This window comes from Copadichromis virginalis, linkage group LG18 (genome assembly GCF_057382275.1).
Source record: "Copadichromis virginalis isolate Kocher_CV1m ecotype Utaka linkage group LG18, C_Virginalis_male_GT1.1, whole genome shotgun sequence".
NCBI lineage: Eukaryota > Metazoa > Chordata > Actinopteri > Cichliformes > Cichlidae > Copadichromis > Copadichromis virginalis.
Genome location: NC_140635.1, coordinates 11,130,106 through 11,153,349, shown reverse-complemented (window position 1 = coordinate 11,153,349; position 23,244 = coordinate 11,130,106). Strand labels below are relative to the sequence as shown.

Sequence of the window (23,244 nt, the reverse complement as noted above, 5' to 3'; positions counted from 1 at the left end):
TTTCAAGGTTGCTGTCATCCGGACATGGGTGACTGTCAGGTTGATGTACCTCATGGATTTATTCAGACAAACCCCCTAACAGAGCTACTTTACAGGTGCATTTTGTGTCATATGTACATTTAAATAAATGACTGTGTTTATGGTGTATGGTGCTGTAGCTTGTGAGGGCGCTGCCTTTGCCCTTTAAACACAGTTTGATCAACTGCTCTTCATGTTGTTGGACTAAAATAATTTTATTGTGACTGTAGAAACATTGTGGCCATTCTCGACTTATCCTCTTGCAGATATCTAGTGATTTGTGACATTTGCAAAGGTATGGGCTTAAACGTTTGTCCTTCAGAGCAACCTGATTTAGGCTGATTCTTTCAGAATGATGGATACCTTATTCTGAAATACTAAAGGCGTGTCTGGTGGTTTTTTTAAATTGACCACTGAGAAGTGAAGACAAAGCTGAATAAAGTAAACCGGAACAGTATGTCGATGTCATGTAGAGTCAGCCAAGAGCTGATGAAATGCTCTTTTTAATAATAATGGATTGGATTTATATAGCGCTTTTCAAGGCACCCAAAGTGCTTTACAATACCACTATTCATTCACTCTCACATTCACACACTGGTGGAGGCAGCTACGGTTGTAGCCACAGCTGCCCTGGGGCAGACTGACAGAAGCGAGGCTGCCATATCGCGCCATCGGCCCCTCTGGCCAACACCAGTAGGGTAAAGTGTCTTGCCCAAGGACACAACGACCAGGACAGAGAGCCCGGGGATCGAACCGGCGACCTTCCGGTTACAGATACGCTTCCCAACCCCCTGAGCCACAGTCGCCCTATGCTATTATTTCCAAATTTTAATTTTCCACAGTTTGTAAACTCACTAAATTTTATAATACGACACAAATTTAAACAAAGAAGAACAGACTTAGCACTAGTGGGTATATATAAAATCTGTAAAATGAGAACCCAAAAGAAGCTGGTTTCCGTAGAGCAAAAACAACAAACACCAGCTGACAACAAATATGAAAGCGATCCATATGAGTGTTGAAGCTGAATGTGCAGCTGCCTCTGACTTCATTGATTTCTGCATCGATGTTCACTGGGGTTTTAGAAGAATTAGTGCAGAGTGCATTGCGAATGTACAGGGGGCTCAGGAGTTTGAAGCCCTTCTAACACTTCTTCTTCAGTGAAAATGTGGAGAGTGGACTACTCGGAGTATAGATTTTTGTTGGTGAGTGACTCAATGAATTATACCGTGATGGGTAGTGATATGCAGGCAATCTCTTCCAATCACATCCTCTACTTTAAAGATGATTTTGACACTCATCTGATGTTCCAGGATAACTTTCATTAATTTATCTAGAAGGAGAAAAAGGGGAGGTAATTTGCATCAAAATGCATACAACTGACTGTCGGAGACACACACACCTGAGCTGCACACAGACTGCCAACGGAAACACTGAGTCTGTTACTCTTCCTGACAGCTTTTCTTCATTACTGAATGATGGTGTTCCACGTAACAAAAGCCAAATGTATGAGTGCTATTTGCTTTCTTGAGTAAATGCTCAAAGCGTGCTGTTTTGTGTGTTTTGTTTTTCAGTCCTGTAAATGGAGAGGAGCAAAAAGAGGTGTACTCGTACGCGGACCAGCTGCCAGTGTCTGAGATCATCCATCAGGTAAGACACCGATACTAAACCGCACGAGGAAGCCCATGTCGCTACAAATGAGGTGTTTGTCAAATACCTTTCATGTAAGTTTTCATGCTGGTCAACTTTTATGTGTCTTTTATGTGTTTGCGTATGCAGAGCTTCTTCTTCTTTTCTTCCCTGGCTCTTGTGTTTTGCTTCTTTTGTTGTTGTTGTTATTTTCAAGTGTGTCCATGCTCCTCCTTAATTTGGACACAGAACAGAAAGTTATGTGCAACATCCACCAACAGATGTCTTTGTGCCGTTTCCATGGTGACATCTCTAAGTGTGAAATGCAACTGCCTCCCGGTCTCGGTGCGGAGGGGCCACCATGAAATCCAGCAGAAAGGATAGGCAGGATTGTGGAAAAGAATTGTGCATTCACCTCATTCCCAAATGAATTGTGACTTTCACTCGGGTCGACCTTCACAAATGAACACCTCTTCCTCCTCAATCCAGCTTTAGAATGCGCGCTGTGCATTCAGAATAGCCCGACTCTAGTCTTGTATTACTCTCGTAAGATTTTTCCATTATGAGACTATTAAAAATACAATTTCCGTATTTCTACTTCAACTTATGCCTCACAAAAGTAAAGAATCCACATTAATCTTTGCCTCGAGCAAGAGTAGACATTATTGGTGATTACATTTGGGGTTCAGCCTTGCGAGCTGCCCGCCTTTTTAAAATACAGAGAGTGGACACGTTAATATCGACGTGTACACAGTGCATTTGCAGGGCAAGACCAGATTTGATTGAACTTTGGAAACCTAAAAAGTCACTTTGTATGCACTCTGAATGTGGAGTGTGCTGCTTAGTTTTTCTTTGCGTGGTTTAATTAGTTCCTGCACATGTAAATGCGATGTATGATGATCAGATGAAATGTGGTGAACGGAGCATCTAGTTAGTTTTGCTTTTACTGACATGTTTTTTTTAGCTTTGCATAGCGCTCATCTAACATAGCATTATTCAGGTGCAATACTGCATATTGTCTGAACATTGCATGCCGTCAAAGTCATTTTACATTGTGGGCCACATACAGCACACTTTGATCTTCAGTGGGCCGACACAGTGAAACTTTCCTGTCTGTCAGTCTTAATTTGAACTTAATTTGTGAGATAGCTCAATATAAGTGCAAGTTAAACAGTATGTCTCAGTTTTTCTACATGACAAAAAAATCCTGCTGTAGTGAATGAAAGAAATCTGTCTGCATGACTCTTTGTGCTTAAGTAGATAGTGGGGAAAAACAGGAACGTTTCTTTTATGACTTAATTAATGTATTTAAGAATGGATGCCTTCCTTCACATTTTCAAAAGTCGTCCAATGAGCCGGATTGTAGTCGTTGCTGGGCGTATTCTGGCCTCTGAGCCTTATGTTTGACACCCCTGTTCAAACAGACACATTGAAGCTTTGCCTAATCTAATTAGTGAAAATAATTGGCCAGATGATAGCTGAAGGATAAATTGTATTAAGCCACAACATTTTCTTGGTTCTTTTTTTTCAGTCTTTTTTGTTTCTTATTCTTTGTTCTTCAAACAGTTTTAGCCAATGTTTATATTTGTCGAAATGCTAAATGGTCTGTTTGGATTTAACCAAACTTTATGACTGTTTTTTTTTTTTTTAAAGTAAAGTTTATTTAACATCTCTACAGACTGATTAGCTCTGGCATTCCAGCATGAAGGAATTAAACTGAAGTAAACTACTAGACATATTTTAAACTCAATGAAGCTGGTCATATTTACAGTGAGCATCTAGGTTCATATAATTGTGGGCCAACATCATATATTGGTAAAATTAACTTATGATTAAAACAAATTTTTCCCTAGGCAAGCCACAGTAAGCTGTCTGCATTTTAATAGACTGGTGAAAGCCCTGTGCAACCTTTCTTTGGATTAGTTAAATGTTAACCAGCCATCCACAGTGGAAAAACCCACAGATAATTAGCACCATAATCCCTTTTTTTTTTTTTTTTTTTTTTTTTTGTAGATTCAGCTCATTCATCTGGGATAAGGTTGTTATTCCAGATTCAGCCATGAAAATGGATCAAGCAGAAATGTAGACTGTTGGGACCAAAAAACGAGTTGACATATGACAGTTGACGCTGATACATGATACAGGTGATGAACACCTGACAACGTCCAGGCAAAAAGACAGCATATCAAAAAATATTTCTACCTTCTCCATTGAGTGACAGCTTCCACAATGTCGAGCTCTAATGTAAAAAAAAACAGAAAGGCAAACAGAAAATCAGACTGTGCTTTTGTTGAGGCTCAAAGAGTGATCCAAAGTCATTTTGTTCTGCTGACATCATGCAGCGTGAAAGATGGCAAGCTGATCAGACACCGTGAACACTTCATCAGACAAAGATTTTTTTTTTAAGTCTGAGTAATATTACACTATAACTAGGTTCTCTTGCTTCAGAATATATTGAAGCATTTAGGACATAATAGTCAGAAAAGTCCCACAGGAGCTGATGAAAAGAAAATAGAGCTAAAAGAAGAATGAATAATGAACTTGGATTGAAGAGGAGGGCAGTCATAACTCCAAATTATTGTTCATTTTGCTCAGTGTCTGCTACAACAACCTTATTTTATTAACAATATTTCAGTTCGATTGAGTAGTAGCAAGCTAAAATATGTTCATTTAATAAATGAAATGGTGCACCACAAACAGTTTTATTGTTTTATGTTAATAAAAAGCCTTTTTGTCTACATAATAGATGCTTCCTAAAGTCTATGTTAGCAGTGTCCCTCCAGTGCGTATTCTGCACTTAATGGATTCACCTTGTCGTTTTAATATCTGTTTATAATAAGCATTCAAGACTTAGTTCTTCCTTACAGTAAGTCTTAGTCATAGGCATGCTGTCTAAACTTAATGGGATGTCATCTTGCAAAGCCTTCGAGAGATCATGGATTAAAGTGAAAATAAAATTGGACTATTTAATACAACAGTTTTTCTGCTGAGCAAAATGTGACAGTTGAGCAATTGTTTCTCTCACTTGAGAGAAGTCGTAGGTTGAAATACTAAGGATTTGAAAGTACAGCCCTCCTCCTGCAGCTCATGCATCTCTTTCTTAATGAGTACGGCTGTTTATGATTGACAAGCCACTGCCAGAAAGCCAGCGCAGGAGTTAGTCTTTTTTTAATAGCTAATCATTAAAAGCCATTCAAAATGAAATCAGCAGCTTACTCTCACAGAGAAAAATAACAACAATCTCTAAAACCAACCTGAGGCTAATGCTATCATGCAATTTTGTCAGTCTTGTAAGCACTTTATGATATTGACATTTTTTCCGTTTATTCTCATCTACTTTTTTAGTTCCTTTTGTGATAGATTACTTTTTAATGTGAACTTTAAAGTTTGTGCAGTTATTCTCTGTGTAAATATCAACTTTTCCTGCAGGATTTCTCATACTCAGTCAGGATTTACACCATCAGAGTGAAATGCCTGGACACAGAAAACACATTTTCTAGACTAGATTGTCTTAGGTTTGAGGATAAGGACTAGAGGAGGGGAAGAATTTTTTGTCAGACCACTGATATCAAATGAATGATTGTTATGGATTTTGCCTAATGATGCCAAAAAATTATTATACCAGATTACTACTACAGTAAATTACCTTGGCTTTCAAGGTGATTTGAGATGCTTAACCAAGTGTCCAAATGGGCTTTGGGATTTTGAACCAAAGCCTGGATTGAAGCAGCTGTTTTTGAGGGGTCTGAAGAACAGTGGTCTGCACTTCTGTTAAAAGGGGTACAATGATCACTTTGAGTCATTTGTAAAGGATAAACATTTGAAATGCTTCTGATTCAGGCTTCAATGGCCACAGTAGAGCTGCTGTCGCTGTCGTTTGCTTTGATTCGTTCTTTTTTTGTCTCCCTCATGTCAACAGACACTAAACTATTGGTGTTGATAGCAGAGGTCAAATCCAGCTGAACCGAGTAAATGGCAAAATATAAAAGAAAATCTTTGGGTCCTGCTGCTGGAAACATCACTGGCTGACACTGACTTTAGTCTGAACAAAGAAGTCACAGTTAGTTGGGCGAAATGAATGTAGCTGACCAAAGGCCTGAGTCCTGTCAGTTGCTTATTGAGTGTCATGATTGGAAACAGGAGGGGGTCTCCACAGCCAGCGGCACTTTAGGAAATTAGCTGAAGACTGCCCCAGATAAATGGCAAAAACTGGTCTCTTAGAGATCAGCTGCCTTCTCATATAAGAGTAGTTTATTAATTAAGGTTTTTTTTTTAGTAATAATCTCACTATTCAAAATAAAGGCAAACTAACAAAACAGTGGCTTATAGAGATGCTCTCCTTTAAAGCGCTGCTGTCTGCTACTTGATTTCATTTCTTGGTGCACTCTATTTTGGCTCCCTCCGGCTTCTCTTTATATGTGTGTGTGTTTTTGTTTTTTCCCCTCTCCCTCTTATATTTGCACCCAACAGACAAACACACTCGTCAACCCAGTGACCCCTGACAGAGATTTTGATTATAAGCCTGCACTCCTGCTGGATTGAAGATGGGAGTCCTGGCAGACTGAGTCATCTATCTGCCCGTCTCCAAAGTCCATCTGTACTGCAACAGAATGACCAGCGTCCATCAAGCCCATTGACAGTTCTCTTCTTGTTGATTAGCTGTCAAATAGTGTTCAGTACTCTCAGATATCTTATTGTTGTTGTTTTTTTTTCCATTTCCTATTAGACCAGACCATGGCTTGTAAATAGAAAAGTCATCAAAGTGACTAGATATATGGCTGGGCTGTATGGTGTGTAGACAAGCTTCTCTCATTGCGATTGTGGATGTGTGGATGTTAGGAGATGATTAATGCCCTGTCACTGTTGGCAGTTGTCTCACTAGTGCTTTCAGGGTTAGTCCCCTTGTCCTGACACCTTCTCTTTCCAAATTCACACATCTCATCCGATTGTCATTGCCAAATCACTGTGGGTTAATTTCTGGAAATAACTAGAAGGAACTCTTCTTCCCCCCTCCCTTCCTCTCATGTGTGTTGTACTTCTTTTCGCTTCCCTCGCTGCTGTGAGTCCTGGTCTCTGGCGTCAAATTGTTATTTGTTCTTTTGCCAGCTTGACGCCACCCCATATGGCTATAGAGAATTGAAAATGGAAACAGTGAAAATTAATGCTTCGCCTGCTTCCTAACCCTCTCCCAACCCTCCTACAGTATCCTCTTTGCAGCAGCAACTCTTTTCAGAGCTGAATGTTAGGATTGTATGGATCACAGGAACGGCTCACTGTGTCAGTCTCTGTTTAATCAAATATCAACTGGAATTTTCTTTGCTCAGTAATTATGAATAATATCCTCTAAAAAAAGAGAGAGACAAAACAAATCCTGCTTTATGAGAGACTAATGCACCCACTACTATTACTGTTTCAGTACTTGCGTAAGGCTTAAATGTCACAACAATACAGTGGAGTGTCCTGGCAGTGCACAGCAGCTGCTGTTCCTTCATTTGGCTTTGCACAACATAAAATTTGCTGCAGTTTTGACCTTGGAGTGCTAGTGTTTGGCAGGGTGTTTCGGAACTCCCTCAGTGACCATTAGCATCCTGCAAGCCCATGTTAATTAGCTCCGATCAATCAGATGGGTAGCTCTTAATTGATTGTACGGGTGAACTGAACACACAACACAATGTGTATTTAATGGTAACATGCTGCTTGAGTGTTGGTTCCTGTCCTTGGCAGTGAGATGTGAATGGTTTTGTCAGTGAAGGTCAGTGAACACTGGCTACTTAACTGCTTCCCTCTGACCTTCCTATTTCTAGTAGTTTTATCCTCTGCCTCCCACCTGAGTTTCCTTTTTCTATTTCGTTTTTACTTTGGGGTAAAAGGGCACAGATACAAAACTCTTATGCACATCTAATGACAGACTATAGCAGACATTTCCCACTTTATAAAGCTGCTATACAACCAAAGTTTCTATCAGTAATTTAGGGTATTGGTTAATTGACATAAAAGTAATACCTTAATCAAATAACTTACATTAACAGTTAAGTGTAACATTTCCAAACGTGAACTAATTTCACCCTCTCCTAATTTAATGTTAACATTTTTAATTTGGATTCCTCGCTCCATAAGATGCGTTGCTTCTGATTTTTAGTCCAGTTGTTGTGTAACTTGCCGCACCTCAGCCTTTTCTCCAAGTTTACGTTCCTTAAGAATAGCTTCTTGACAGCCGCCCTTCCACTGAGACCATTTCTGATGAAGATTCAGTGAATGGATCAACTGAAGTACCAGATGCATCTCTCAGGTCCCGAGTCAGGTCTTTGATGGACTTTTTTCCCCCTCTATTTCTCTGCTGTAGATTTTGTTTTTTTTACTCTACTTGTCCACTTTCCTCAGATTTTTAAGGACACACTTCACACCATGCTGAGATATATCAGTAATCCACTGAGAATCACCTGAGAATATCAAACTTTGTTATCAGATAAAGAAATGGGAACTAGTTATCCATTTGAAAGGCTGCTTAGTAACAAAGTGCCTAAATATACAATTTAAAGCACATTTTTAAAGACAAAACACTGGTTCATCCCTTGTGTTAGGTACCTCTTTATGCTTTAGTTTCTAAGTCAGTGTTAAGTGGTTTGACACTAATCTATAAGATTTGTTAATCACAATGACTGAACTAAAAATGAGTGAAAAAGCGTCCAGTGTCCAAAACAAATTGAAAAGCTTGGAGAACTTTTGCACTTTTTAAAGAATGATAAGAATATCTGGCTTCTTGGAAGCAACATATGAAAACAAGAAGTAGCTCAAGACTTTTTAAGAGCACAGTATATGTAAGTCAGCTGATATAAAGCTATTTATTCGGTCTTTGGGAGGTTTGTATTTGTTATTGTTCTTAACAAGTGCATCTTTTTTTCCTCTTATCCTTATAGTCTCCATTATATACTTTGTTACAACAGAGGTAACAAATGTAAAATGTTTCGCTAAGTACACTTACTAGACACAGGAGTAAAACAAAAATGTAAAGTATGCTTAAAGGATTACTTTATGTAAAAGTAACATTCGGCTAGTTGTTTGATTATTTTGTAAAATCTCCCCCACATTATTGTTTAATATTAAGTTAAATAATCATTAGTTATTTGCAGCAAAATGGTGTGGTGGTCTTTTCTCCTCTTCTTATATCTTTAATATTCCCTTCACCACCTTCTTCGTATATGCTTCTCTCTGCCAGCTGTGCTGATGTGGCTTCCTGTCACAGTCACTCCATCTCCCTTTGGTCTTCTTCACCCCAGGGACTGCGTCTTAAGACGCACATGCACACCCACAAACAAATACAGTCACGCACACCTTTGCCTACAGCTGTCACAGAGGTCAACTGCCCCCTGACAGTCACACACTCCCATTCATCTCTTGAACATATCCAGCCACGCTCTGCCTCATCCGCCAGACTCATTGTCTTTCTGTCAGCCTTTTTGTGTCCTCCCCTGAGAGACTCCCAACTATTTTTGTCAAGTAATTCAGATTTACCTCTGATAGAGAATGCAAACAGAAAAACCTCACAGAATCTATGTGTTCATATATATAAATTGACTGTTGATGTGTTTCTAAATCAGTGACCTTGCCACGGCATTTCAAACGGGCACAGCAGTATTTGCGTGATTGTGTCAGCATCTCAGTGGGAGAGATCACTGTTGTTGCAGCTCAGTGTTCATTTGACAGGAAAAAATGGAGGGAGATGACTCAAGCATGCTGGAAAATTTAATTTGAATTTGGGGGGACGCCTCTGTTTCAACTGAACTGGAACAGACAGGTCAAATTTGACCGGTCTTTTGAAACAGTGAGGATTCAGCTTGCAGTGTCAGTGACAAATCAGAGCCTGTACCATGACTGCATAATTCTTTTTATAGTTATTTTGGAGAGATTTGGGTTAGAGGTCTGTTAACATGGCCAGTATTGTGCAGACGTTAGCCCTGGTGCCCAAGAAGGTTCCCCCTGCTAGAGCCTTTCTGTGTGGAAGTCTTTGCAGGTAGGATTGATTGATTGATTGATTGATTGGTAATTTATTTCACATTTAGGTGCGAGAGTGAACTGTTGTCTGTCTCATTGACACCCTAGTAAGGATGTATTCAGCTGGCATAGGCTCCAACCTCCCACTGTGTAAACCATGACTGGATGTCGAATTCTGGATACACATTTAAGATGATGAATGGATGGTCTGTTAATGCTGGTAATATAAGACGTTGTTAATATATATATCTGACTAATCTGATCGTTTTAGTCTCATAATAATAGAAGTTAGAGTTTGAAGTGTATAAATACTTAGGATTAGATTAGAGGTGTTGACCAGTAGCTCTCATTCTATGTTTATATCTACACATAGTATTGCAGATGCACTCTGTGTACAACCACTGTAGCCACAGAATATGTACAGGTAAGGTAAAGTGCACTTGAACCAAAAACATGCCTTAATCTGGGGTTCTGCACAAATCCAAGCTATTGTCACCCGTGTAGGCAGATGAATTGTATACTCTAGTCATGGATTTATTTCAAATGACTAAAAATAATTTAAGAGGAAAAAAAGGTGTTTGTTTTTTTTATTTGACACTTTTACACTAAAAATCTGTGTTTCTCAGTTTCATTAGCACTCGGTGGATATAGCTTGAGCATATTTGATGGACAGTTGTTTAGTAACATGAAAAAAAACACACACCCACAGCTGGCCTCAGAATCTGACTCATTCAGTAAATCTCTCTCATTTAAAATAAATGAAAGTGATCTGACTTTGTCAGTAAATAGTGTTGATAAGAAAGTAAGAAAGTCTTCAAGGCCTTTAACTCCGGGCTATTTTTGGATGAAACACCCACTGCGATGCCTGTTATGTCTGATGTCAGACAAACAAGACCAAAATCAGTCATCTGAGAAGCTTCCTTAAGTTTAGTCAGTATCTCAAAAAAAGCATGATTCAGATGCTGAAAACATGTCTCTTTTCAGCTTCATTTTCTTCTCTGCTCACTTTAATTTATTCATAGGACTAGATGTTACAATCCTTGTCAGTGAAACGCAGCACTTGCCCTGAGTGGGTTAGAGAAGCCTTCTAGGTGGGGTGAGTTTGCTGCTTATCATATGGTGATGTTTCCACCATTGCAGCACACCAGTTGTGTACGCCGCCGAGGCAGTCGGATCAGTCTGATCAGACTGGACAGTATGTTGCTTTGTGCCCACTGGTCATTTGGATGCCCACACCACCGCCTTTGGCTCCTTCCATAGTGGCTGCTTTTTCCATCAACATTGGAAAGCTCTTTGACCAACCATCTAAGCCCTCGGTTACCCACCTCATTCAGTGGCCTTCGATGGTTAAGAAGCCCATGCAGCCCACCTCCACAGGATGTAACCTCACTTTCCAGCTCCGGCCTTCTGCCTCATCTGCTGTGGTTGCATATGGCGGTTTATTCCTTACATATGCCCCTTCGATGGCACACGAAAGGATGTTTCTCTTGAAGTGCTGAACGCTAGTGGATACAGTATGTACTGTATGTAGGAAAAGTACTGGCTGTGGGAGATGGACGTTCTACAGAAGCACCTAACATTATACCTATGTTCATGTAAACGCACTTGGTGTGACTGATGCCTCCTTTAAAAAATCTTTTATTATCATGTTTGTTTTTGATGTTAAAATGAATATTCGCTGTTTATTCAGGAGAATAATCTAAGCAGAGAACACCAGATTTTTCTCCACCCCAGCTAACTCTCCAGCTCATTTGAAGGGAATACCGCCTCGTTCCCAAACCCACCTTGCTTCCAAAACTAGCGTGTGGTTAAAGTGAATACAATCGGAATATTCTGGCCAGTGTGTGCTGTACAAATGATGCTTCAAAAGGGAAGGTCTTTACCTTGGACCTCCAGCCTTGATCTGTCCACAAATACCCTAAAGCTTAGTCGTGCGCTTCAAACGCCTCTGCTTTAGCATTCTGGATGGCAGTGGCGCTCTATTGATTTGACTTGATTGAGCTGTTAAATAAATTTTGGCTCAGACGTAATCCAATTTTTACTGCTGTCCTCGGTCTTTCTACATAAGAAATTGGCAGCGTTGTCACGTAACCTGGACTTTCTATTGAAACGACAGCCTTGAGAAGATGTACACTGCAATGAGGCACGAGAACGCAGTCACACACGTTTCCTGAAATTAGGTTTTCGCCTTACTTACCAAAAGCTTTTAAACTAATAAGAAGAATAAAAAGAGTCGTTTTCACCAGGCAAAGCAATTAACATTCGTTATTCTAAGAAACATGTAATAATGCATGAATAGAATCAGGTGTTTTGCATGTGCGAGTGTGTCTATGGATCACTGTAATAATCATTGGGTCAATTTCATCATCATCACCCTGTCTTCACAAAATGAGATAAGCCTACTTTATATAACAGGAGCATTAAGTTGGCCATTGAAAAGACTGAGATGGGGCCATTGTTTAGCTTTGATTTAATTGGCTGATGGACAAAGTGTAGAGTAATTAGCAAGCAAAAAAACTCACCCAAATCTTAATGTAACAGAGTTATTTTAAATCATACAATTTCAGCCAGTGTTTGAGGTTTTAGATGCCAAAGACAGCATTTGGTGCTTGGCAGGTGGTTCTTTCAGATACTGCATATATTCAACAAACGGTACAGAACTCTTTCCTATCCTCTAATATACCCATACACATAAATACATCAGAGGATTCCACTCTTCTTATGCCAAATCAGCAGTCCTCACTGCTTATATGAAGGGAAATTCAGCAGAATATAACATTGCCTACTTGAGTGTATTTTCAAAGCAACTTAAGACTTTCAAAACGGAAACGCTGCCAGTCAGTCAACAGGATTTGATGAAATAAATATTCTATCTGCATCATCATTAACTCATTACACTGTATACTCTGATTTTATAATAGTACCCAGTGATCCCAAACAGTTTTTCTAGATCTTTAGAGCCCTTTAGTTAATACAGATATTAGATTTGTTTTATACTATCTGAAATTATTAAAATATTCAATTGTAAGTTTGAGTAAATTACTATTTAAACATTACAAATATGTGCCATTTCTCTAACTAGTTTAGTACATGCAACCACAATCATAAGGACTGCTGGACTGAGGTGGTGGGAGTGCATCTAGAGCCAAGACGCAAAAAAAGGGGGGGATAAATCTGTCGAATATGTCTGATATCGAGCCACTTCTGAACCAGAGGCAGCTTCAGAAGCGTCTTAGGTTGGCTAAGGAGAAAAAGAACTGGACTGTTGTTCAGATGAAAGTAAATTTAGCATTTCATTTGGAAATCAAGGTCCTGGACTCTGGAGGAAGAGTGGAAAGGCTAGGTGTTTGAAGTCCAGTGTGAAGTTTCTGTGATAATTTGGGGCACCATGTCATCTGCTGGTGTTGGTGGTGGCCGATCCTCTGTGTTTTATCAAGTCCAAAGTGAACACAGCCATCTACCAGGAGATTTTAGAGTGCTTCGTGCTCTGAATTGTTGCCAAACTTTATGGAGTTGGCGATTTCCTCTACCAGCAGGGCTGAGCACCTGCCAACAGTGCCAAAACTAGTACTAAATGGTTTGCTGACCATGCTATTACTGTGTTTGGTGGGATAACCACCTTGCCTGACCCGATTTGTCAAGAGGAAAACGAGAAAGACGCAAAAATAGAGATGAAGGCTACCATCAAAGCAACCCAGGCTTCAATAACACCTCAGCAGTGCCACAACCTGATCGTCATAATTCACACTAAATGAGCCCCAACACAAAGTGTTGAGTATACAAAGTATACTTGAGTATACTTTTCAGATTGTGGACATTGTAAATCCTTTTTTATTTATCTGCAGGAATAAATAAACAAGTAAACAAACTAAAATAAAATAAACAAAGTCTTTAAATATTTCACTTGGAATATATCAGTTTACCTCATGTGAAATAAATTACAGAATATCTCTGACCACAGCCAAACTTCAGTCTTCATTTTAGTCTCAACTACACAGCTATAAAGTTCCATTACTATCTTGCAGATGTTGCTTTATCACAAAAACTGCCAGACGTAAATATGTGCTAAAAGAACTTAAAAAAGTAGGTGCCTCCAGGACCACATTTGCATGATGATGCGCACACACACACACACACACACACACACACAGACAGGCTGACTCAGAAGATGAAAACAATACCAGCTACACTATTGCAGCTGGTAAAAATATCTGATGAAAGAGTAAGCAAAAAAAAAAAAGAGGACAGATATGAGCAGACATTACATGCCACATCTCACTGAGTGCTAAATCTCCACTGTTCTTTGGGTTGTTGGTATATTCATGAGAAAAATAGCCAGGCTTGCCAGATGCGTCACTACTTTGTGCATGTAAACTTTTACTGAAAATACAATTAGAAAAACAATTGCATGGATGAGAGTGACTCAGCATGAATCACTCTGTAAATACATAAGATCAAAACAATATGCAGAAATATCAGCAAATCCTGTGTGAGGATTATAGATTGCTATTGGTTTCACTTGATTTACAGGGTCTGTTGTAGTTAACTTTAAAACTTGTCTTTTGCCTGTACGCTGGCTGTGAGGTTGTGGGTAATAATGACTTTGGACTAGGCTTTCACCCCAGTGTCTAATCCCCTAGGGCCTGTCAGTCTGCTGTCAGCTCGGCTCTGGCTTCTACTGCAGTATGTGCAAGTGGGTGTGTGTGCCAAGCCAATATTGATGTGTATCAGAAGGAGTAGATGTACTGGATACTGGAGTAGTACTGAGGAAAGCTGCACAGACACAGATCTCCTAAGCACTTTCGGAGCTGCTTTATAGTACTATATGTCGTTCTACTGTTGTGTGTGCAGCTTGTGGCTCAGTCGGACTTTGAGCACTCTGCTGCGTGTTCATCCGCTTTGCCAACTTTTCAGGTTTTGGCTTTAGGGAATGCCTTGTCTGACTGGTGATTTCCCGACTGGATAATGACAGCTTGTATAGGGAGGGATAACAGAAATCTCTTAAGTGCATCCTCGCAGCCCATCTATAGCTTTGTCGCCAGCAGTGGAGTTAGGAAGATTTTTTAGAGGTTAAATCTCATCTCCCTGCAGAATATTGCAGCCGCATTAGCATATAAATGTGCTCCTTGTGAGATGCATGTTTAATACGAGCGACATTTAAAAGTATAATCATACACAAAGTGATGATGTGGCAGTGAATGGGACAAACACAAGACAGGGGAGGTGTACTGATGAGCTTTACCACCTGCTTTTTTTGTGCGAACCTTTGCGTGTTTGTGTGTGTGAGACGGCAGATCGTGTACATAAAGTGCGTGAAGAGATAAAGCGAGTGTGTGCGTGCAATTCTGCGCCTGCCTGCCTGCGTGAATGACAGAACAATCAGCGGTGGCCTCAACAGGAGAAATATACACACTATTACTAACCTGCAATCTCACCCCGCTCCCCTCTGCTTTCCCTCCCCCACCCCCCACCTTACCTTACCTGCCTCACCCCTCCTGCGATTCAGAAACCAAAGCAGAAAGACTGGCACCCTCCTGATGGCTTCATCCTGGGCCTGTGGACTTTAATCCTCCTGGTGTTTTTCAAGACCTACGGTATCAAGCATCTCAAACACATCTTCTGAGCCTCCTGTGTTTATACCGCTGGATGTAAAGCTGCAGACCCGTGATATTTGAGGGAAGGAGCGGTTTGTGACAGGCTTATATTCCTGGAAATGAAACCGAATTGTTTGGAATGACATCTGCTGCTTGTTTGGAAACTGAGTGATTCTTGGTGCCTTTTTTTTCCCTCTTTTACTTTGAAATGACCCCAGCTCATAGATGTAAACATTTGTGCTCTGTGTTAAATGTTTTATATAAAAAAAAGGACAACTGCATCACACAGCCATTTTACAAGAATTTTATGGGTTTTGTTTTGCAAAGACTTGAACATTTATTTTTCTTTGTGTGTTTGTGTCAGATGTTCTGTTTTTGTCGAGCCATTCCACAACTGCACTGTTTTCGGTTAAAAATGCACTAAACTGAGTCTGCAGATAAGAATTTAATTTATTTTTGGGAGCGCGTTGCTCTGCATATTTTAGCAGCAGCCTTTTTGTTTAAGTGCTACTCAGAATGTCTGCTCGGTCAGAAAAAGAAATTGTGAAACGAGGGCTGGCTGATTGGCTGTGAGTGGGCTGTAGAGAGATCAGTATTTAATGTCTCTCCTGTCCAGATACATTACACCCTTTGACCGTCATATCACACTTGTGAAGGATAACAATCGTACATAATCCCATCTCTCGTGATGGACCCATCCACTTTCCCCATTCACTAAATTGCCCTCCCTGTGGAAACATCCATTAGCTCCCCAGCCTTGCACTCTGCTGATTGTATTCTGGGTGATGGACAGCCATTTCCCCAGCCATTCTGCGTCCCGTGCTAGGGCAGCGATAAGTGAGTGATAACCTAGTAAGCCACCGGCCGTCCCACACGGGGTAAAAAGAGGAAAACATGCCTCAGCATAGAAGTACTCTCTCCCCTTCTGGTCTTGTATAACCACTCTACATTAGGCTTATTGTTGGAGGGAGGTGAGTGATGCTCGGAGCATATGGATTAAACCCACCCATTGCGTGTCCGCTGCCACTCTTCCTTGCAGCTAAAGTAGAAAATAGATGGAGTTGGAAATGAAACCATATGTTTTGGAATGCAGCTGCTGCGTCAGCCACATTGTACCTTTTCTTATACATTATTTATGCAACACTTCTTATTTCCTTTTCCTTCCCTATTTTCTAGTTCCCGTAATCGTATTCCTCCTGCTCCACCGTCAGAGAGCACAGGAACATTTTTATACCCTGAACTGGAGGATTTTTGATGCCCTGATTAAACATGAAACACTGAATCAAAGGAATAAATTTACATCTTTAACTGCCTGATTTGGTTCTTTTTTTTGAGAAGATATTGAGCTTCCTTAATTACTCTTAAATGGTGTTACAGAGTAATACTATTTAAAGGCACCCGATCTGCTTTTACTGTTCCAAACCTTGAAGGTATGCCTGGCAGAGCTGATAATCTAAGCATATTTATGCCACAAATACATCCTTGAAATCAGTGCTGCTTGAGTTGACTTGCAACCCTGCTCTGTCTTCCTTTTTTCCCTTTACTGGAAACATTTCAAACAACCAGGGAGGTTTTCAAATGCAGTTCTCTTTCACTGAGTATTGTGTTTCAAAAGAAAAGCAACTGGGCCCAAGTCTCCATCTACAATCAGCGTATACCAGGGTGGCAGAGCAGCCCTGAGATGTCCCCGTTTGCCAAAATAAAGCAACTGTGTCTCAGATGGATGCATTTGATCTTAATCCACTTCAAAATGGACTCCACATCCTCTCCATCCCACTTAGGCACTCTGTGGAATTGAATATAGTCAGCCTTTGAGTGTAGCGCTTGACTCTGCTGCTATTATGATTTCCCCAATGCTAATAAAGATCAGTGTCTATCTGCCTTCACACCTCACTTGGTGGGGAGAAACCAGTGACAGGACAATATTGGAGCAGCCATCTCCAAAAAGGCTGAAAGATTTCAGGCTGAAGAGTCGGGCACGGTGCTCTGAATATGTCACACAGGTTCTTCAAAAGACGAGCAGAGTCGGTATTCACCAGTGAGCGCACACCCATCTGCTCATTGTCTTTAGAAGTGGAACAGCGTCGACATTGGCCCCATGTGGCAGCCTGCTAAATTTAATGATTTACACACAAGCACACCAACGCTGTTTGGAGATGGTGTGTCTGACAGGTTGTCCAATTTCCATGGAAACGCCGGATTTCCAGCTGCTTGCCTGTCAGTGAGCCTTTGTGTTGTCAATCATTCCCAGGAATGATAATAGTAATTTTAGCAGTCACAGATTTTCACTCATCTGCAACAAAAACGGGCATAAATCATACTCCATGGTGCTCGCTTACTGTACTTTTGAATTTAAATGGCTTTCTCTCAAACTTTAAGGGAGGAAACAAAATTCAGTGCACAGAGATATTCTCACTATGGCTTACTTTTATAATTGCAGCCCTGTATTAAACACGAACAGCTTTCCAGCTTTTGATCCAGATTGTCATTTTAAATTCATATAAGTTGATTTTACCCCATGTAGAAATTCAGAAAAGTGAAAATTCATGAGCTCGGGGAATAGATGGGTCTCATTATGAATGCTAGGACTGAGATGTAAAGATTTTTGTAACCTTAGAGACCATTTTGGTCTCTCCTAAAATGTCACCTGTGGAAAGACTGTCGCAACAACCAATAGTTTTGTTTTTTTTATCAAGTAGGAACCAACCACACACACCCAGTATGCCATCACAGTGCGAAGACAAGGAGGAAACGCATTTCGAACACAACCTTCCAGAGCTACACATCAAACTGACCAGAGACCGACCGACTGGGCAGTAGCTTGAAAGCTGGCCTTGCCATCACATTTAAAAAAAAAAAAAAAAAAAAATGTGATGGCAGTTTCAAATAATTATACCTATAGACCATTTATAATAACATAAGGCTCATTAAAATGGCCCTTTAGAGCTACAATACCGCTCAGGAAAATTGTGTCATAGTTTCAGAGTAGCTACCAAACTACTCAATTAAATGGATTGATATTTATATATTACCTTTTTACTCAGTTGAGCATTTAAAGCACTTTCTACTGCAAGTCTCATTCACACGCATAGGTGTCAAGCATCGATCCACCACCTTCCAAGTGGCAGATGACTTGCTCTACCACCTGAGCCACATCCGCCCCTTGCTGTGTATCACTTAGGCCCATTGTAGAATAATTGCACAGGTTGTTTTCCAATCCAATTCCAATTTCTTTTGTTTTTTTAAGAGCAAAAAGTTTTTTTGTGTCTCATTGGGGATGTTGGTGTCTTGTTTATACTCTCTTAAGAACATCATCTACACTTAAGCCCTACCCAGTGCTTTTAAATGTGATACCAGTGAGTCATTTACAACAACCAGGTGTGGTGAGAGTGAGAGGCTGTCACAATTGCTAAACTCTGCATTTCATAAACCTACTTTATGCCATGACAAGGAAAACAAATCTAATCATTGCTTTTAGTTGTGTACCAGAAAGTATTGAAAACATCATTCCCTGAACAGCTATTCTAATAATTCACATTAATCAAGTTGGTATGAAGCAGGAAAATACTGTTCGCTCCAGTTTAAATACTATGCTTTTTTCCTGTATTATGCGCTCGTAAATGACTAGATCTGAGTCTTTTAGAGTATTGGTCTAACAAATGAGGTATTTCAGGACATCACCTTGGGCTTTGAGATTTTTTTTCTCCGTTTTTTTCTGAGATTTATTAGAGTACTGTAACTCCAGGCCTTTAAATTTTCTACAGAGCATTTAATTTAGTTTCCCACAGAAGCCTCGTGTTAAACAGTCTTAATTTGCAAAATCCTAAATTGTTTTCTCATCCCTACTGTAATGTTACATTTTAATATGACTGTTGAAAGAATTTTGTTTACACCAAACACATAAAAACTAAACTTGTCAGAGTAGATTGTATATGCAGGAATCCTTTCGTAGTACCATTTCATTCAACAACATCACAACTGGGAAACAGTTCTACACTGGCTTGAGAACCCATTGTTACCGTAGCATAATAGGACTGCTGTACGTTAAAAGAAAAATTACAGAGCCAGCTGATGGAGGGGGATAAAATTCAGAGATTAAAGTCATTTATCATCCATGCATCCATGCGTCTGTGTGAGGTTGGCTCAACTCATTACCAGCAGACCCTGCTGCTTACTTATGCCTCAAGTAGATAACCTAACAAGGTTATAACCTATACTTCATTATTGGATTTATCAATAAATGCTAATAAAGAACTCTTATTTTAGCCCAGCATCACCGTATTTACCTCCGCCAAGGAAGTAATTATTTGTATCAAAATGATTGATTGCATTGAAATCTTTACCAGAGGGAGGGGCTTGGTCCAACTTGAAGATGATTAGCTTTTGGAATTGATCCAAAGCTAGATTCAGATGCAGAACTTTTTAAACTGCTATAACAGCTATAACATAGTGTAGCTACACAAATATGCACAAATATCACATTTAATTTGGGAGATATCGTCTTGATGTTCGCAGTGAATGTCAAGACAGATATCTGGATGAGCAGATATCTTATGTATGATGTGGAGGGATTTGTAGCCCTATATATGTCTATGTAGTCCCTGCTCTTTTATCATGTGCATACAGACTCATTAGCTTCCTCACTAATGAACGTGCATGACATTCTGTAATAACTTTCTTGACTTTTTCCTTGCTAAGTTTTGGCTTTATTGTCTCAGTAGTTTTGAAGGTTTTTTTTTTTTTTTAAAATATAAATTTACGACTTTAATCTCAGAAATTTCTCAAATTATTACCCCCATCCCAGAGCTCCGTAATTTTCTTTTTATTCTGTAACAGCTCTAATACGCATTGTCATACATCAGTAGCCCAACCAAACCAAAAAACTTCAATAGCCCCAAATCCGTTATTTTTAATTTGTCCATTCATCCAGCCTTTTCTGTCGTGTATCTGGGTCGTGTTAATTAGGAATTGATAAATACTGCTGGGATGTACTGAAAAGGATTAGTGGCACATTTTAAGGCCATGACATCCCTGCTGGTTTTCTGTGATATGTTCACTTCAGTTTGAAGTTTCATTGTTGGAATTGTTGCAAATAAAAACAAATCCCGTTTTACATTGTCAGGTGCAGTCTTTATTGTTTTTATACTATAGTTTTTACTAAAACTATTTATAGTTTTTACTAAAACTATAGTCCTGCACAGTTTGTCTTAGAAAAACTGTTCAATCACTATGATGACCAGCTTGTTTGTCGTATTCAAAACATTTAAACCAATTAATCTATCTGTCTGAGGTTTTTAGTATAGACATACAGTAAGAGGAAAACAACAACTGAATTTATAAGTCAGGCTGTTTGCAGTTTAAAGGAAAATCAGGACAGATTTCAACTATTTAAGATGCCATTCACAATTTAAAGCTGCTTCTGTCGGTATTTGTGTGTATGTAATGTTTATACTCATGTATGAAAAATGTTCAAACTACAAGCCCTCATACATATTAGAACGACAATCTTAGTAATGACCCAACTTACTAGTTATAGGACTTCTACACGATGCTTTAAAATCCCCATTTCAGCATAAAAGACTAGTGAATTTAGTTGTTGTTAGGTGGTTGCTCCCTGCGACCCTAATGAGGATAAGTGGAAGAGGATGGATGAAAAGGTGGATGGATGGATAGGTGGTTGCTAGGGGTTCTGTATGCTGTAGGAGGCGTTCACGGACAGACAGAGATGGAGATTTGGTGTATTACAGTAAGACTCCTTAATACGATGTGATTTTCAAAATAGAACTTTTGAAGATCAAAAGCTTGATAGTGTTTACATGCGTGCATGTCACTCTGTCTGTAAACACAACTGCTTTAAAAGTTTTGAAGGAATTGTGATGAAACTTTGTAGGCATTTACAGTGCTGTCATGTTACGGATCACTTAAAATGTACGTTACATACATCAAGGTTTTTGAGGCCAGCTTAATGATTTACTGGTCAAAAATTAACAAAAATCCTTAAAAATTAGAAATCAAGTCTGAGGTGTATTTCCAGCAAACATAAAATACCTTATAAAGATTTAAAATGTAATTGCTCACTTGACCTTTGATCTGTCCTTTAAGACTGATCTACAGTTCAAAGTGATAATAATGCCATGCAGAGCTATTTAAACATATGTTTCTTACTGCCATTATTCGTAGTGACAACATACAGGTATATAGGGGAATGATATATGGGGATTCTAAATATCACATTGCAGTTTGCATGAAAATATCCAAATAATGTCCTATATAATGACCTCTGATCCCACTGTCACATTTCAGATCTGCCTTTCTTTCAAGTTGACCCCATAACGTGTTATTTTTACTGCACTACAAACAATAAATTTTACACCCACTCCATTTTAAAGTACATTTAAAAGGAACAAATAAAATTAAATAAATATATCCACAATTTAATAGGATTCCTTTAAAAGTAGATCCTGCCCAGAGAGAAAGCTGCCTTGGCAGAGGTTTGCACTCTCAGGGCGCTTCTTGTTCTATATGATATAAAAAATCTAAAAGCCTGCATATCCTGTTTAGTGACAAAACAACTGTATAACATCTGACTTCAGATGAAGATTTTTAATTACAGTTCTGTTATGTTAATATTTCTGAGTATTAGAGAATGCAATGAGCTTTTTATCATCCCAATATGAATTAAGCAGATTTTATTGATCTGGTAAAAGCTCCACAGTCTAATAACTAAATTGTCCTTTTACTGCATATTTCAATTCCCTTTTCTTTGTCAGCTTGATTTATATTCCTCATCTTCTATGGGATGGCAGTACAGTGCAATTTTCAAACACAAAAAAATGCTCCCACACTCAGTTATGAACATGGTCAAGAATCTATTTGTAGCTCTGGGGAGTAATGAGAGAGCCTTGTAGCTAGTCCCGTGTTTCATTATTATTTCAGTATGACACAGCCTGATGTCACAACCAGACAGGAAGAACAAGATTGAAAAGTGAAAATGGCAGCTGCCGTCACTCAAGGGTGAAGGTGAATCACTGACTCTCTTGCCTCCACACAGCCTACATACATCATCTTCCCCTCCTGGTCACTGCTGAACACAAGTACCAAAAATAGTTTCCATTTTTTCCCCTGCATTTACAGCACTTAGTTTACAACAAAGCTACCGATAAATGGTGCTTTACTGAGTTTTCAAACGATTAGTCAACTGGTCAACATAAAACTAACAACAGATTTTACAGACAACAAGATTGATACCATTCATGCTTATACAGGGGGAGTGAGGATACTGTTAAGACTTGCGTCTGTATGTTTCGTTTGACTACCACAAAACAAATAGTAGCGCAGATGGCTTTTATTATTATTATTTTCTTTTTACATTTGACTTTCAGCTTGTGCTACGCTAACCGGCTACAGCCACGAGAGAGGTAACAGTCTTTTCATCTAACTTTCTGCAAGAAAGGGAATAATCAGATCTTCCAAAGTGTCAAACTATTTAAGTTATTTATGAAGCAAAGATATCAAAAATACCACTGGTGGAGATTTGCTTCTTTCTCAGGATTTTATCGCTGTTTGATAAAAATCTTCAGATTTTGGACAATCAGGAAATATCACGGTAGCCTGGGTAATTTAGATGAGCATTTTTCACTGTTTTCTTGCATTTTCTAAACCAAAGCGATCTTCTATAATGGAAAGAGTGAGTATTTGCAAACTTACACAGCATGATTTGTTTAATTAGGCGAAAAAAATAAAAATATTCAACTAATTACCATATTGCTAACAGACACAAATAACACTGTCATTGATGGATGAGTGAACATCTCTCCAGAAAAGAAAAAAAACATCCAGATTCTCGCTGCAGTACAAAGTTAGAAGCACTCTCAGCCTGGCAGCAGACCCTGCAGCAGCTGTTCATGATGTATGAGAAGCAGTTGTGTCTTTGTCTCCGCCGAGGAAATGTAATGTGAAACATGCCCTCATGGTGCGAGCACCCATGTATCTGACCCACAGCATCTCTGCT

The 23,244-nt window shown here is 39.3% G+C and overlaps 1 protein-coding gene across 5 annotated transcripts in view; it reads left to right on the top strand.

Moving 5' to 3' along the window:
• Positions 1–23,244, top strand: part of pigk (phosphatidylinositol glycan anchor biosynthesis, class K) — a 120,443-nt gene that overhangs the window by 24,544 nt on the left and 72,655 nt on the right. For 3 of the 5 annotated variants that reach the window (XR_014916436.1, XM_085439399.1, XM_085439401.1), the window contains exon 10: positions 1,593–1,668. Coding sequence is in view for 4 of the 5 variants with exons in the window: in XM_085439399.1 (XP_085295525.1) it covers positions 1,593–1,668 (76 nt within the window). In the remaining variant the exon portion in view is untranslated. Of the gene's footprint in view, positions 1–1,592; positions 1,669–1,928; positions 2,250–15,145; positions 16,547–23,244 lie in introns of those variants that run through there. The other 2 variants (XM_085439398.1, XM_085439400.1) reach the window with 2 other exon arrangements.